Source organism: Danio rerio, chromosome 10, assembly GCF_052040795.2.
Source record: "Danio rerio strain M-AB ecotype USA chromosome 10, GRCz13ab, whole genome shotgun sequence".
Lineage (NCBI taxonomy): Eukaryota > Metazoa > Chordata > Actinopteri > Cypriniformes > Danionidae > Danio > Danio rerio.
In genome coordinates, this window is record NC_141030.1 from 18,554,133 (window position 1) to 18,571,256 (window position 17,124).

At 34.0% G+C, this 17,124-nt stretch overlaps 2 protein-coding genes across 5 annotated transcripts in view; one reads left to right on the forward strand and one right to left on the reverse strand.

The window, feature by feature from the left end:
- Nucleotides 1-4,707, reverse strand: part of LOC110440067 (serine/threonine-protein kinase pim-3) — a 35,955-nt gene extending 31,248 nt beyond the window's left edge. For all 3 annotated transcript variants that reach the window (XM_087270334.1, XM_087270332.1, XM_087270333.1), the window contains exon 1: nucleotides 4,466-4,707. The gene's annotated coding sequence lies outside the window, so the exon portion shown is untranslated. The remainder of the gene's footprint in view (nucleotides 1-4,465) is intronic.
- chsy3 (chondroitin sulfate synthase 3) overlaps nucleotides 4,047-17,124 on the forward strand; it is a 143,867-nt gene continuing 130,789 nt past the window's right edge. The window contains 2 exon segments of one of the 2 annotated variants that reach the window (NM_001441572.2): nucleotides 4,047-5,210; nucleotides 9,684-9,967. In NM_001441572.2, coding sequence (NP_001428501.1) covers nucleotides 4,601-5,210; nucleotides 9,684-9,967 — 894 coding nt within the window. In that variant the 5' untranslated portion in view covers nucleotides 4,047-4,600. 2 annotated transcript variants of the gene reach the window in all.

Sequence of the window (17,124 nt, forward strand, 5' to 3'; positions counted from 1 at the left end):
AACGAATCATTGACTTCTGCTGTCTTCATTAGATTTAAAAACACAGATTTCTTCACAACTTAAAACATCATCCTTGGATAACTTTTCTGCTAGCTAGAAAAAATCTGTTGTTCTAAAAATCTTAAACATACCTTAGGAAAGGTATTACAGAAAATTTTACAAACAGCGGTATACCTTGAATATGGTTATCATCCCATGCCTAAAACATACATACATAATACATTTTTAATATTATTAATTAAATGATTATTAATTAGGTGCTATTTAATCTCTTAATCATAAAAATGTTAAATAAATGCCTTAAACTGATAGGAAAACAACTTAAAACATTAAAAATGTATTATGTTCAAATTGACATTGACCTACAGTATAATAGATGCTGTTTAACTAGATATCGAATCACATCTATGTGAAGTTATATCATGTTAAATAGCAAACCTGGTCAATAAATTACTACCAGCCTATTTAGATTAGTATTTTTTGACCTGTTGATGATTTGTCATCAAGTCCATATTACTTCTTTTACTTAAATGTTTAATTTAGATGGGATCGTTTTATTGAATTGTGGAGATGTTTAATGTCTGGAGATTTAAAATGCATCAAATCAACACTAGGTGGAGTCATAATACAAACAGTACAAACTACACTTTCGAAGTTATAGGCTATATCAGAACTTTGTGTGTTCTGCATTGTAAGCCAGTGCAATAAAAACAATAAATAATGCTTAGAAAATGGCTTAAAACTCTCTATGATTCCCTACTACCCCCACACAACTCTCTCTCTCTCTTTTCCCTTAAACCCAGTGACCCTTTGGCAGAATTCCTTTTAGTGTGTGTAATATATTTCTGTGTGAGATTCTGTGAATTGCTTCTTGTCAGGCGTCAAGTCTTGACTCCACCTTGTTAAGCACCAACACTGAATGGCTAAGCTGTCAGGTTAACTGTAGAGTACTGTGAGTGATTATCTTGAGCAAACCACTGCTCTGCTATTTCTGAAAGCTAAAATAACTACCAGCTTGAGCTCTACTTGCTTTTGTGCATCTCATTTTATAGCTTGAAAAAGGCTCAATCGCATGTTTCACAAGAAACACATAACTTTGTATATTCCTCAGTTAGACTGTAAATATTGAAAAAAAGGAATTAGTTAGGCTGCTTTTTAAAAAGTGAGTGTCTTAAAAAATGAGCAAACCCATTGTAACTTGAAACTGTTCACTTAATTTATACAATTATGCAAATTGTTCATTTATTTAATAATTTTAAGTGGCATTCCTAAAATGATTAAATTAATTAACTTTGTGCATAATAATAATAATAATAATAATAATAATAATAATAATAATAATAATTATTATTATTATTATTATTATTATTAATTTAGGTCAGTGCAATTTCTCTATAATACATTTTAATGTTTAACATTAAAGCAATAACTTATATATACATATATATATATATATATATATATATATATATATATATATATATATATAGATAGATAGATAGATAGATAGATAGATAGATAGATAGATAGATAGATAGATAGATAGATAGATAGATAGATAGATAGATAGATAGATAGATAGATAGATAGATGGATAGATAGATAAATGTATAAATAAACTTTTAATAACTGTTTCAACAGTTTTAACAATGTAAAATATATATATATATAATAATGTCAAAATATGCTTCCAAGTCATCACATTTACACACATCTTTTCAGTTTTAGGTTTCTTCCCAATTTTGTGTGGTGTATTATTTAGTCGACTCTGATTTTGTGTGATTTTGTCTTTCTGGTGTTTCCTGCTGTCAATGGAGCAGTCCGGGGAAATGACAAAAAAAGCTGATCCTAATCGGCCCATTAAAAACCATTGCAGTTTGTACTGCTAATCGGTGCATTAAAAATGCTGACTCATAGAAAGAACCTTATAGGGCCAAGCTAGAGTTCGACTTTTTCTTGTTTTTTAAACAAAAAGTCTTAAAATGTAATCAACTTATATAAAAAACATCACATAATGTAAATAAGTTGTCATTTAATAAGAATATGTGAATAAATCAATTTTGACAAAAATGTCAGATAGAACCTTATAATTCTAAGGTGACGATATGGCAATAAATGGAGGTTATTTCAATATAAAGCTCGATTTGATCAAAACAGTTTCTCTAACTAACAGATCAATTACATTTCTTTGTCTCTTTAGGCCTGATTTATTTTCTCATTTGAAAATATCTTGCACATAATTTTTCATTTTAGTTTTTTAAAATGTAAAAATATTTTTACAGTAAATTGTGTGTTTTCTCATATGCACATGCTTTGTTTAATATATGCAAGCTGTAGATTATGGGTGGTACTTTAGGTAAATTGAATTGTTTGTTTGCATGCTGTTTTAGTTTGTATACTTTGTGTTGATTTATGTTTGTGCCATTATTGGAATCCTCTCAACATGACATGGATTATCTCAAGGTGAAATGCCATTCAATAAATTCAACGTAGCTTCATTAATGACTCCAAATATGTTTCCCAAAATCTATAAATATTATTGGCAGGTCCGTATCCAGGGGGGTTTGGGTGGCTCGAAAGACCCACCCCTAACTGACACAGGTCCAGAATTGGTCCCCTATATGAGCTCTTTTATTCCATGATTATCTTTTATGCTATCATAAATTCTGAAGCTATCCGGGATGCCGGAAAAAAGTAAAATAACAGCCGTTGAATTACAGACATTTACTGTAAAAAAAAAAAAAAAAAAAAAAAAAAAAAACAGAGGTTGAATTACAGAAATTTACCAGAAATTTAAATTTAGGGAAATTTCTGTAATTTATTGTCCTACTTTTTGGTAAATTTCTGTAATTTAACAGCTGTTGTTTTACTTTTTTTTCAGGCACTCCAGCTGTGGTTCTTTGCATATAGGCTTTAGTTTTTCATTTTAAACAAGTTTTAACAGATTCCTAAAAATAATTAAATGATATATATATAATGAAATTTCATTTTAAAAACAAGAATCTTTTCATATTTCTTTCCTCTTTTTTCTGATAATCTCAACAATAACATTACTGACAGAAACTACAGGTTTTTTAGTGTGGTTTCCTTGCATATGGCTTTAGTTTTTAATTTAAAACAAGTTTTAACAAAAAGAATTTAATGATAGATAATAATGAAATTATAATTTAAAAATAAGTATCTTTTTATATTTCTTTATTCTATTTTTTATCTAAAATGCTAATCTCAACATTATTTATAAAAATGTAATATAAAACTTACTGTTTAAATGCACATTTGTAAATAAACACTTAAAAAGGTAAAATAGCATGGTTTGGCAAAATGGTTGGAAATGTTTTTTGTTCATCAAAAAGTGTTGGTTATTAAGCGAATCCAGCAAAAAAAAAAAGTGCTTAAAATGTAGTATTTAAACCTCATAATTAAATAGAAAATGAGGCAAATAACTGCAAAAAGGTCTAAGGTCTTTTAAGGAAAAAAACCCACCCCTTTCAATAAGCTGGCTACAGTTCATCACTTAAAAAGATAGTTTACCCAAAATGTCAAATTCTGCCATCATTTACACACCCATTTATTCCAAATCTGTTTGTGTCGCTTTATTCTGTTTAAGACAAAGGAAGATATTTTGAAGGAAGCTGAAAACATTACTTAGTGTTTGTTTTACCTAGGATGGAAGTCAGTGGTTACAGTTTACAGTTTATCTTATTTTTTTTTTTTTATTATTGTCTTTAACAGAATAAAGAAACATATATAGGTTTGGAACCACTTGAGGAAGAGTAAATGGTAAGTAAATTTAAATTTTTGGGTGGACTAATCCTTTAAAACGTATTAATTTGTCTTTGATTTCCTAGTACAATGGGTAATGGCATTTTAAGACATGTTGTTTAACAACATATGCATCAAAAAAACATTTAAAGTCAAAACACAACCGAGAGCACTAAATTTTGTACCTTCTTTGAATTTTCCCTGCACACGTCAGTTTGGGAAGAGCAGCTGCTTTGCTCCGCCCCGCGACTAGACGAAGCAGAGCGCGTTTGTCCCGTTACATCAGTGCGCCCAGAGGCTCAAACCGGAGAAACTAGAATGCTTCAGAGACGAGAAGGAAAAGTTCCGTTTCCTCGCGTCAAACTGTGAGTAAAATGGCGAGTCTGTGGACACTGAAGCAGCAGAATGCTTATGTGAATGGAGTATATTTTTACACTGAGGTGAAGAAACTGTGTCTTCAGCGGAGAACAGCTCAACGCGAGCGTTTCTTGCATGGAAAAGGAAGCGTCAACTTTGTAAACGTTACAGTATGACGCGTGATGTGGATTATACGTGCCTCTGGCAGCGACCGAAAGAATTATAAGAAACTCTTCCGCGTCAAACAAGAGAGAACTGATCACGTTTGGATGGATTTTATCCCATAGACATTGTGATCGATACATTTGAAAGATGTTTACCTCGCGTATAACGGGACAGCACTTACCTTCAGGTCGCGCGACTTGCACGCGAACGCACTTTGCAGATATTAGATAATCACAGTCGGTCATTTCACTCCAGTATGCCCATATCAATTTGAGGAGATTGTTGTGTATGACTAATCTGCTGTATTGACTGTGCGATGGCCCTCAGGTCCAGAAGACCGCTTGTGAGCGTCATCGTGGGGGTTTTTCTGGGCTTCACAGCCGCGTCGTGGCTGGTTGTCCCCAGAGTTGTGGAGACCAGTGTGAAGAACAGAAGGTCTTCAGTTTGCACATACTACAGTAATGCCAGGGCTCAGGCTAAAGTTTCAGACACCGCCCACAGTACCTCGTCAACCAATGGCAGACGCAAGCAGCTGCAGCCGCTCTTCTCCAGTCAGGAAGGCAGTGATGAAGGTGAAGAGGAGCTGTACAGGACAGGGAACAGTAGTGATGCAGCGGGACCTATACCTCCAGCTAACAGCTTTCTGTATGTGGGGGTCATGACAGCACAAAAGTACCTGGCCTCCCGGGCCGTGGCTGCCTACAGGACGTGGACCCCCAGTATCCCCGGCCGAGTGGAGTTCTTCTCCAGTGAGGGCTCTGAGAGAGTGCCCTTGCCAATCCCAGTGCCAGTCATCTCGCTGACTGGGGTGGATGATTCATACCCTCCTCAGAAGAAGTCTTTCATGATGCTGAAGTACATGCACGACCATTATCTGGATAAATATGAGTGGTTTATGAGGGCTGATGATGATGTCTACATCAGAGGTGAATAACTGAATAAGAATTTAAAGAGAAAGATGAAACAAGACATTGCTTTGATGAATATTTTGATGAATAGTTTGGGAAATTAAAACCAGTAACTTTAGAACTTAAAAATAAGTTAAACGGCTCCTTTTTGAGGGGAATTCTTTTTAGTATAGTTGAACTTGACTCAAATGTTTATAACCGTAATGCAACCAGACATTTTAGATTTTTTATCTAAAAAATATGATTTATATAACAAATGTATTATAATATTAAGACCAGAAAGTGCAGTGAACAAAAGGTCACAAAATTAATAATAACAGCCCTATTTCAGCCGATTCGAACGTTATCATTCGATTAATTGGGCAAATCAGTGGTTATCAACTGATAGATATGGACCAGTAGGGGCCTTCTGCACCTACTGGTAGGCTTAGAAGGCTGTTATCGTCCATCTATTCACATGGTTAATCAGCTATAGATCACATATGGCTGCAGCCAGAAGTTAATAAAAATCATTTATATTATTTAATAAATTTCCCATTAATTATATTTTTTTTAACGTCTACTCCTACACTCTCAGAAAAAAATGGTACAATGTTGTACCAAAGAGTGTACAAACCCCTGTCACTGGGAAAGTACCTTTTTATAGAACTAAATTGTACCTAAAGACAAAGAAACAAATGTGTACAATTGCAGATTGTACTTTTAAGGACATGATTTGTACCATGGGAAACCAAAATGTACCTTTGGTTTTTAAAACCTGAAGATACAATATTGTACCTTCATCAAAGGTACAATTCTTATCCATGAAGGTACCACTAGAATGACAAGATAATTTGTCCATTAACAATGTCAAATGTGTTCCTTCAAGAACTATTTAAAGGCATTTTGCTATATTTAAAATGTCAATTTATTTTCAGTAAATATAAAACATCAAATAAATTTATTAAACAATGTTTCAGTTTACAAAAAAAGTTTATTTTTGTGTGAATTTACATTTTCAATTTACAATAAAGAACAAAAAAACTCTTTAACATAAATCAAAAGATGTACTGTTTCTAAACATTTCACTGCTATTTTCACAAAAATGTTCCAGAAATACATGTTCCTATGAACAATATAAAACATTTTCCTCCATAACTTTAAAGTAGAAATATAATTATGCAAAAGTAGTGTTATGAGATATGCACAATATTTGATTAGCTTTACAATACTAAAATGTCTGCACACTTTCAGAAATAAAGCTAAGTGAGCTGTCACTGGGGTGGTACCTTTTCAAAAGGTACTCGTTTGTACTTAAAGGGAACTTATTGGTACCTAAAACGTATATATTAGTACCTACAAATTTTAAGAGGAACACTTTTGTCCTTTTTAGGTACTAATATGTACCCGTGAGGTAATAATATGGACATTTTAGGTACAAATTTGTACTATTAGAAAAGGTACCAACCCAGTGACAGTTCACATACCTTTATTTTTGAGAGAGTGCATGAACACTTTGTATATGCAGGACTTTAGCCTGTCCACGTGCATAGTGGAAAGCAAATTGATAGTGGATATCGAAAATGAAAATGTATCAGAATTGGAAAATGCTTACCAAATGTTTATTAAAAATTGCTTAAATGTGTAGTTTACAATACCTTTATAGTTTTATGTTTTACCAGTTGTTTTGTATTATAGAACTTAATAATTGTTTAGGAGTTTCTATAATTGTATATGATTCTATAATTCTATAATTGTATATGAGACAAATGCTTTTGAATGATGATTCGTGTTTTAATATGGAAATTATTCATAAATCATTTTGCCTTTCCAGTTATATTTATTACCATAGATATTGTAATAAAGAAGGAGTTGTTCAACACTTATGTACTTTTTTTATGAGAACAATTGTGTACTTTTATTTCAATTGTACCATAAATGGTACAGAACAGTATCTTTAGAGGTCTTTTCTGTACTTTATAAGGTAGAAGTTTTACAAAAGGTACAAAACTGTTCCTTAAGGAACATTATTTGTACCACCATATACCTTTTTTTAAGAGTGTACCCCAACCCTAATCCCAACCGTCACAGTAATGCAAAAACAGATCTGGATGTGGAGTCTTCTCTATTAGCATAGCTGATTTATAATGTGAATGGTGATAACAGCCTTCTGAGCCTAACTTCTGGAGAGGGGTTTGGATGCAGACCTGGTGCAGTGCAATCTGGGCTGCATCCAATGCATTTTAATGGGCTCACATAACCCCACCCCTAACCCTACCCATCATAGTGACGTCACTCACTCCATTTGAGTGCATTGTGTCTGACATTGCATCGCTGAGTGATGCAATCTCAGCTTGCATCATAAAGGCTGCATCCAGATACGATTGACCTTCTGAGCCCCTTCTGGCCCATATCTATCAGCTGATAACCACTGATAACGCCAATCCAATCGAGTGATAACATTGGAAGTGAGTTTAGATTTACGTCTACTTAAAAAACAACAATATTTAGATTTTTGAGGTGAAACAAATACAGATATTCTTTTGTCACAGAAATTACTTGTATCCATTAAGCATTTTACAGTACACTTTGGTGTATTAACATACAGTTGAAGTCAGAATTATTAGCCCCCTTCAATTTTTTTATTTTTAAATATTTCCCAAATGGTGTTTAACGGAGCACGGAAAATCTGATTTTTTTTTTTTTAATTAAAAAAAAATACATTTTAAGGTCAAAATTATTAGCCCCTGTAAGCTATTTTTTTCGATTGTCTACAGAACAAACCATTGTTATACAATAACTTGCCTAATTACCCTATCCTGCCTGGTTATTCTAATTAACATAGTTAAACCTTTAAATGTCACTTTAAGCTGTGTAGAAGTTTCTTGAAAATATCTAGTAAAATATTATGTGTTGTCATAATGGCGAAGATAAAAGAAATTAGTTATTAGAAATGAGTTATTAAAACTATTATGTTTAGAAATGTGTTAAAGAAATCTGCTCTCTTTTTAAGCAGAAATTGGGGAAAAATAATAAATAAGGGTGCTAATATTTCAGGGGGGCTAATAATTCTGACTTCAACTGTATTTGTTGAACTGGGTTGTTTAATTCCAAATTAAAATTTGGGTTTACATATTACTGTATTATTATTTTTTAGACTGTTTTTATGCAAGATTGCTTCAAATCAGGAGTATTTTACATGAAGCTGGTCTGCCAATGGCACTTAATACCTGCTATTTGTTCTACACGTTTATAAGTACAATATTATTTAATGTTTAAGGCATAGCTTACCCTAAAGTGGAAATCCTGCCATCAATTACTCACCCTAGACATCAAAACCAGTTTGAGTTTTTATTTTGTTGTTCTTTTGAACACAAAAGAAAAGAAAATGAAACTTGTAACCATTGACTTCGACATTGATTTTTTCCTACTATGGTTACAGGTTTTCAAAATTAAATAAGAATAATTTCTTTGTGGAGTTTATTTATAAACTAATTTCGAGAGGATCACGTGGTTATGATTGCTTGTGTCGGTCCCGCATTATTCAATTTATGATTCACCAATCATACGATTCCTAAGCCACTATAAAAACCCCAAGTTCCATATAAAAGCCATCTTCGTTTTGAAGAATCCCCCTTCCACCCCTACCCCTCCTCCTTTCCTAGATGGGTGGCATAGTGGCCCAGTGGTTAGCACTGTTGCCTCACAGCAAGAACGTCACTGGTTCTAGTCCCAACCAAGCCAGCCGACGTTTCTGTTTACACGTTCTCACCGTGATCACGTGGGTTTCCACTGGGTTTTTCGGTTTCCTCCCACCATCCAAAAACATGCAACTTAAGTTAATTGACTAATCCAAATCAGCACCATGGACATGCTCCTAGTAAGTCGTTATCTCTTAAGAGGAATCTGTTCATTAGCTACTACAGCAGGGGAGTTCTAGAGATCTACCTTAGCTCAAACTCCCCTCTTGCCTTGCAAATGGGAGGGAGCCCCAGGCTCGAGGATCTTATGAGCTTAGGGTTCTCTCCTGGGACAGCATGCCAAACAAGCTTTATAATCAATCAGAAATTAAAAAAATCAGCAATTTTGTGGACTCTTGAATGTGTTAAAAAATAAAAACCTCAAACTAATTTTGATGTCAAGGGTGAGTAAATAATGGCAGACTTTTCACTTTTGAGTAAACTATGCCTTTAACATTAAATAATGTGCTGAATGTACTTATAAACCATTGTAGAACAGACCATAGCATATATTAAGTGCCATTAACAGACCTGTTTCAAAATATCTTCTTTTGTGTTCAGTAGAGAGAGAGAAAAAAAAACTCAAACTGGTTTGAAACAAGTCAAGAGTGAAGAAATAAGGATTTTTCACTTTTGGGTGAACAACCCCTTTAATATCATGTCCAAGAATATTAGTCAGCAGTAACTGTTTATACCCAATTGATATAGCAATGTAAAACCATTGTAGTTTTTTTAATCTAACCATTTTCTCTTACAACCCTTTATCCTTCAGGTGAGAAGTTGGAGTCATTCCTTCGATCTCTTAACAGTAGTAAGCCACTGTATCTGGGTCAGACAGGTCTTGGTACCACAGAGGAGTTGGGTAAATTAGCCTTGGAGCCTGGAGAGAACTTCTGTATGGGTGGTCCAGGGATGATCTTCAGCCGGGAAGTTCTCCGCAGGATGGTGCCTCACATCGGGTCCTGTCTCAGGGAAATGTACACTACTCACGAAGATGTGGAGATAGGACGCTGCGTCAGACGTTTTGGAGGAACCCAGTGCGTCTGGTCATATGAGGTAATGCCAGTTAACATCCTCCTGTGGTATTTGAGTTGAATGGGGTAAATTGTGCTGACTTTAGTCTGCTTGCTCTTAGAGTCTCTAGTGTTTGAGTTTGTTTAACCTGTTGTTACTCTGTGTTTGCTTTTCTGTTTTAAATTAAAGGAGCGGTTTTCGTGAAATTCATTGAATTTTAGTCAATATATGTTATAGTTAGAGTGAGTGAGCCATGTTTGTCAGTTCAGACTTGTTTGTTGTCTTGCCCCTTCGTAATGTGCCAGTAGTTTTAGATGTCTCTGTGTCTGAATAGCCCAGGGGTGCTCAAACTTTTATACTTTGAGAGCCAATGGCCAAAGATAAATATACCAAACAATTTTAAATTAAAGTTACCATGGGTAATTTCTTAATTTATTTCCTAACATTTAAACATAAATATAAAAAAGCAATACTTTTAATCAAATAAACTAATGGAGTATAAATTTTTTTTGTAATTATAATTGCATTAAAAAATAAACAATCTCATTTATAACACATTGGAGTTCAGCGCTGAATACACTAGTTAAGCAGAACCTGCTTTCGCCTTGATTTGCTCACCAAAATCCTTTGTCCGTTTGGTGACAGTATGTTAATTTGAAACTAAATCTAACTAATTGACACCATTTAAACTGAAACGTTTAAATTTCAACATAGACTCATTCTGAAAACGTAGCCCTATATACGTTTCTGGAGACCGCAAATTATGTAGCTAGAGGTACATATGGCTGCATTTAATTTTTTAAACAAACACTATGGGGTGGTATGACGGCAATCCTTTGCACACTAACAGCTGACCGCTTACCTCCGTGTGGACAGCTTTACCGCTAAAGCCAGTTTGTCTGTTAGCTCGTCATGTACATCGGCCGACTTAAGACGCAGTGCGGAGTACCACAACAACAATGAAGAACAGTTCTAGAAAGTGGGTAAGACAAAAACAGAATCCCAAAAAATAAAATAAACAATCAAATAACAGGGTGAGAAAGTGGTAAAATCCGAAAATGTGGTAAAAATCAGACGAGGGCTTTTCTTTTTTTTTTTTTAGGGAAGTGGGTGGGTGGGTCAATCGATAAAATTGGTTGGGTTTAGGGAAGGAGGAGTGTGGGTCAGTCGATTGGTCGGTTAGTCAGTCAAACAGTCAGTCAACAGCGGCCTTTAGTGGGTTTATGCGAGAACAGCAGTACACAGTGGCCTCTCGTGGATTCACAAAAACAAAAACTGCAATCCAAATCTCGTGGACTCTTGAAAAAAAAACTGTCCCTCCTGGGACGTATTTTGCGGCCTCCAGAAATGTACATTGAGGTACGTTTTCATAATGAACCTGGATTGTTTTTTGTAGGGTCATCGACTATCGCTTTAAGATTTAAAGGGCTAGCATTGCTCTAAATAATCTGCCAATGGGGTAAGCAAAATAATCTTGTTTTTTGATTATTATGCTTGATTTAAGGAAAAACTCAATTCATTTTGGCATATTATTTCTTAAAACAAGACAATATGTTTTGCTTGTCTAGAAAATGCTTCTTGATTTAAGAACTTTTATATATTTGGACTAGAAACAAGACAAAAAAATCTAAGTAAGAAAAGCATTTTTGCAGTGTAAGTAATGTAAAATAAATGTCACCGCACTAAACATTTCATTATTTCATAAACAAATATATGAAATTAGTTTTGGAGCAATACAGAAAAGTGAAAGGTCAAAAGCCACACGTCTCCTGGGTATATATTTTGAATTTGATGCCAGTATCATGCAAAATGAAATGTCTGGAATTATTTATCTGAAACAAAGTTATGTGATTTTCTCTCTCGTTTGTGGAGAAGCAGTCTGATGACTACATGTATTCTGAAAGACAACAACATACCACTTATTTTTTAACTGTAAAATAGTAGACAGAAATGTATAATATGTATGATTCATTTGAGCACATGAAGTATATTGTATGAAATAAGTCCAGTGCATATGTTTTAAATTAAATAATTTACTTGATTTATTATGTTCACTTTAAAGTAAAATAAAGCTAATCAAAGCAATTGTAACAAGACAAAGTGTAATTAATCAGAAACTGTATAATTCATCTATGTGTTTATCTAAATCAATTGCTGATGCCAATGTTTTCCTGTTATTTTAATATTAAACCATTTCCGAACTAATGTATGCGTGACAAGATTCCAACGACAAACAATTTGACTATCTGTGCTAAACGCGACTTAACAGAAAAAATGTAAATAACCAGAGCCATTCAGAAGCATAGAATGCACTTCCAATGTATGGTTTATAATCTAATTAATACGTTAAAAAGCCTCCTTATCATTCTTATATGTACATGCTGAGTGACTATTTGTTGGTTTGCACTTAGTTACCGTTCTTACCTTCATTTTCGAACAATATGTTCTTTTATTTTGAAGATCTGAGATAAACCTGCTTCCTCTTTTTAGCATGTCAATGAATGTCAAGTAAAATGATATTTAAAGTCACATTGGCAGCCTTTAACACTGAATAAAGCACACAATCGGCAGCTGAGGTGAGGATTGTCATAGTAGTTTGCTATTATTCAGGCGTGACGTCGCAGAAATAGAAACCGTTTCTAAAATAAAAATTTTGCACGATGATGTCAAGTATGGTTAGGACATAAAGCCCTTTTAACATGCTGTGACATGGCAATCCATGCTGTAAGCTCGAGTTTAATTTCATCATGGCTGTTTATTCATATTTATTTGTATGGCCAAGGTGTCAGAAACACAATGTTAGCATTGATTTATTCATAGTTGCTAGAAACGTTTGTGGTGGTAAATTACTGATACTGCATGCTTTTGTATGTCATTGACACAGCAAGGTTAAATGAAGTGTTTTATGCTATTAAGAAACAGAATTAGAAGCACTTTAAGGTCAATGTGGAGCCAATTATACCACATATACACCCGCACTGCTGCATTGATGGAGCAGCTCTGAGATACTGGTGGTTTGTTGTTGGACAGAGCCTTTTAATCTTTTATTCATGCTTTCATTTCAGCCACTAGTATGTAATCACATGCAACAAATCTGCCCTGCTGAGCGTCTAAGACTTCATAATACAGGATTCTCCTAATAAATACAGTTATCGTATATTATCTCAACAGAAAGTGCACGATTAAAACAAGTTTGTGTATTGCAGCAACCTCTGCTAGCAATAAATTAGCAGTTCCCTTCTTTGGCAAGTGTGCACTTGTCTTTTTTTTATTTCTGCCTGTATTGGCTGCATAGGAAGCAATGTAAAAGAGTGCATGAGGAAGGGCACCTCAGTTTAGCATGTCTGTCAACCTCCGTATTATTATTCCAACAGGCATGTGCATGCAGCAGGTGTGTTTGAGCTCTAGCCTAACACCTATTGTTTCAATGACAGTTCTGATGTATGAGGGATTTTATATTCTGCATGTTTTTGTATTAATACTAATCACTGCATACTGTATTTATTCATTTACATTAGTTAGCATCATGTAAACAAGCTAGCTCTCTGCTACTTACATGTTCAGCCTCTGAAGCTAAGCAGGGCTGTGCCCGGTCAGTACCTGAATGGGAGACCACATGAGAAAGATAGGCTGACGCCGGAAGTGATGTTAGTAAGATCAGTAGAGAGCACTTAAACTGCGGCCATGTGTTGGTCCTAATGCTCCAGTTACTCTATACTGCCCGTTTTTCGGATGAGATGTTAAACTGAGGTCCTGACTTAAAAATTCCAGGATGTCCTTTGAAAAAGAGTACAGCAGTGCTATTCAACTAGTTTGACATGAGGTCAGTTCATGAAAAGCATCCCAAATGAGGGGCTGGAGAGATATGACTTGCAACATAAGTGATCATACAACAGCAATATAAGAGCCCAAATGTTGTATTTTTGCTCCTTAAGACACCAAGACGTTGGCTTTTTCTGCATTAAAACGTTAATATGTTGTATTTTGAAAATACATAACATCACTGCATTTTTCAATGTGTCTTTTTTAACAGATATATTCAAATGTTTTACTTCGAAGCACAAAAAAAATCAGTGTATTGCTCAAGTATGTAGGCTTCTTAATTCAAACACATTTGTATGCTATGTTTTGAACTGCATAACAATTAGGGATGCAACGATTATAGATTTTGGTTGTACAATTATAGTCTGAAGAATAATCATGGTTTCACGGTTATCGCGATTATTAAGCATTTATTAAATTCAAAACACGACTAATTTAGAAGATCACGAGAAAATTGCTTATATTTTAAAGTGTTGTTTATTTCTGCTCAGTAATCAAATACAGCACAACATATTAATAAAAAACAAACAATAGTCCACTTCTCTCTTTGGACTTGAAAATAAATAAAAATTGACAGAAAAACCACCAAACCACCAAAATTAATTACAGCACACTTGACCACAAAGAACCTTAAAAGTTTACTTTCAAATTTGAGTTTATAAAAAAATACAAAAAGCGCCTCTTTTTTTTAGGTGTTTGTTATAACACAGACAACATATACAGATATTTTAAACACTTTCAATAGTGTTTTATGAAAATTCAAAGGGTTTTCTATAAAAGGATACCAAATTTTTGCATTTACACCTCTGCATGTGAATTTGGGATGTTTTTAAATTTGGGTAGGCAAAATCCAGGCGGAAATCCCAAAATAGCAGAAGAGTTTAACTGGTTAAACCTAATAGAATCAGTCCAATTCTATAATTCTGTTGACCAGGAATGTTTAAAATGACATTTTGACAGCTACATTAAACTGAAGGATGTGCAAAAGGTGCAAATGCATCTTTGCTTGAGAAAACAGGAAATCAGGAAATAACCCAACAAAATGCATCAAACACATTCCCTGTGAATGGATTTAATGCCAGATAGACTAAACAGAGCAAATTAGTGCAATAATGCTGTAGGATAAAAGTGCTGATGGAAACAGAATGTTTAACTGACAACTTGCAGAAGCACAAAGCTTAAAAAAAATAAACCAGGGCAAATTAGGGTGTAATTAAGCATAGCTGATGATAGTCAGAACCATGTAATCTACTAAAAACAGAGCCTCAAAATGGGTTAAGACATCCTTTTAGGCTTAGAAGCAATAAATAATGCCACAGATACCAGTAAACTGACTACCTCCCATACATTTTGTGTCTGGATAACTCCTGTAATTGCATATGCAGGGAGGCAATCTCCAAAATAACTGTATCCCAGTGCTGATTTATACTTCAAAAGATGGTGCAAGATGTAGTAAATTTGACCCTTTAATGCCTAGCTGTATAGACATGCATTCCTGCAAACTTAAAATTCCATGTTGAGGCAAACAGTATTGAGTACTGCTGAAAATGGACCTGATCCAACTGCGTCTCTCACTTCGTCCAGCAGCACTCGTCATGTGGGCTGTGAGCCTGTCGTAGACCCAGATTGCACAGGGTTTGTGCGTTGAATGCTTATAGATACAAGAGAGCTGCTTTAACCTCTATTCCATTGCACTGCTAAGAAACTAGCCAACCAGTTAGATTCTTGCTTTTGGCCACATGCCCAGAGCCGCGGCTGTCTTTTGCTGTGGGCCGGTACTGATATAAGGCTTGATGATCACAGCAGCATCAGTGCGTCAGGGGTCGCTAGATCCCAATAGGTCTTTCTGTTTATCATGCAGCTCAGGACAGGAACTGACACAGCATTATGTCATTGATTCAGTATAACGTATTCAAGCACTTTAGAGACACACATCATTACTTTATTACCTCAGTGACATGTGCTCTGTTTATAAGGTAATTCTTGGTGGTAATAGAATTTTTGTTTTGTTCATGTGATATGCTTCATAATAAAAGCAATGCTAACATTAACTAGGTGTGGATATTTGATTAATTTGGTGGTAGATTGCAAAAACAACATCAGTCATTTTATATTAATGGATGAAAAAATGACGATCCCTCTCCCTGATTGAACAGATTTCTAAAAAAGGACTATTTTTTATTGTGATTTAGCTTAATTATTGATTTCACAAGGTGGATTATGATACATAATGGACTCGTTTGTGGAGAGTGAGTTGTGTTTTTGTATCATAATGCCTCAGTGTAGATTTCCTCCCCTGAAGACTCATTCATTTTTAAAATTTAAACATGTATGGGTTGAACTATATTCTCATAATGTTTACACTGAGCAAAGCTAATGCAAGCAAATATACAGTTTAAGTCAGAATTATTAGGCCCCCTTGTAATTTTTTTCTTCTTTTTTAAATATTTCCCAAATGATGTTTAACAGAGCAAGGAAATTTTCACAATTTTTTTTTTTTCTGCTGAAAATTATTATTATTTATGAAGTTATTTTTTTTTTGAAAACATTTTACGGACAGAATTTTTTAGCCCCTTTAAACTATTTTTTTTTTTATAAAATAACTTTCCTAATTACTCTAACCTGCCTATTTAGCCTAATTAACCCAGTTAGGCCTTTAAATGTCACTTTAAGCTGTATAGAAGTGTCTTGAAAAATATTTAGTAAAAGATTATTTACTATTAAATTAAAAGATCATCATAGCAAAGATAAAATAAATCAGTTATCAGAAATGAGTTATTAAAACTATTGTGTTTAGAAATGTGCTGAAAAAAAATCTTGTGCATAAAATATACAAAATGATACAAAAAGATACAAAATAGCAAAGCACATAAAAACATTAAAACAATGTAAGTAAGTAACAATATAATTTTCCTTTTTGGGTGAGCTCACCCTTGAAATAAAAGGTAAACGGCTGAGAAAAAAAATGCATGTATACCAGTATATTGGATCTTTGCACTGCATTTAATAAACCGGCAGCTGTCTGTTTCAGCTATTTTAATCAAACATCAAAATAATAAGTGATAATCATCTTCTACTTTTCATTGCACCACCTTTTGTAGCTTTAACAAGTATTATTCCTCATTTATACAGGGAAGACTATGCAGTGCTTTTTTATATTTGATTGGTCTTTTTCTGCATCATTAAACTTGGAAAACTATTTAAAGTAATACCTATTTTAAATGGCTTTATTTATTTTTTAGTTTTTTGCTGTTAGGCTAATGAAGATTTTGGTTGAGCAAGTAGGGAAAAATCCAACTTCTAGAAAATCCACAAGCATTATGTTGCCTATATAATATTTTTTTTCTGCTTCAGGCATTATTTCATTGCTCATTTTA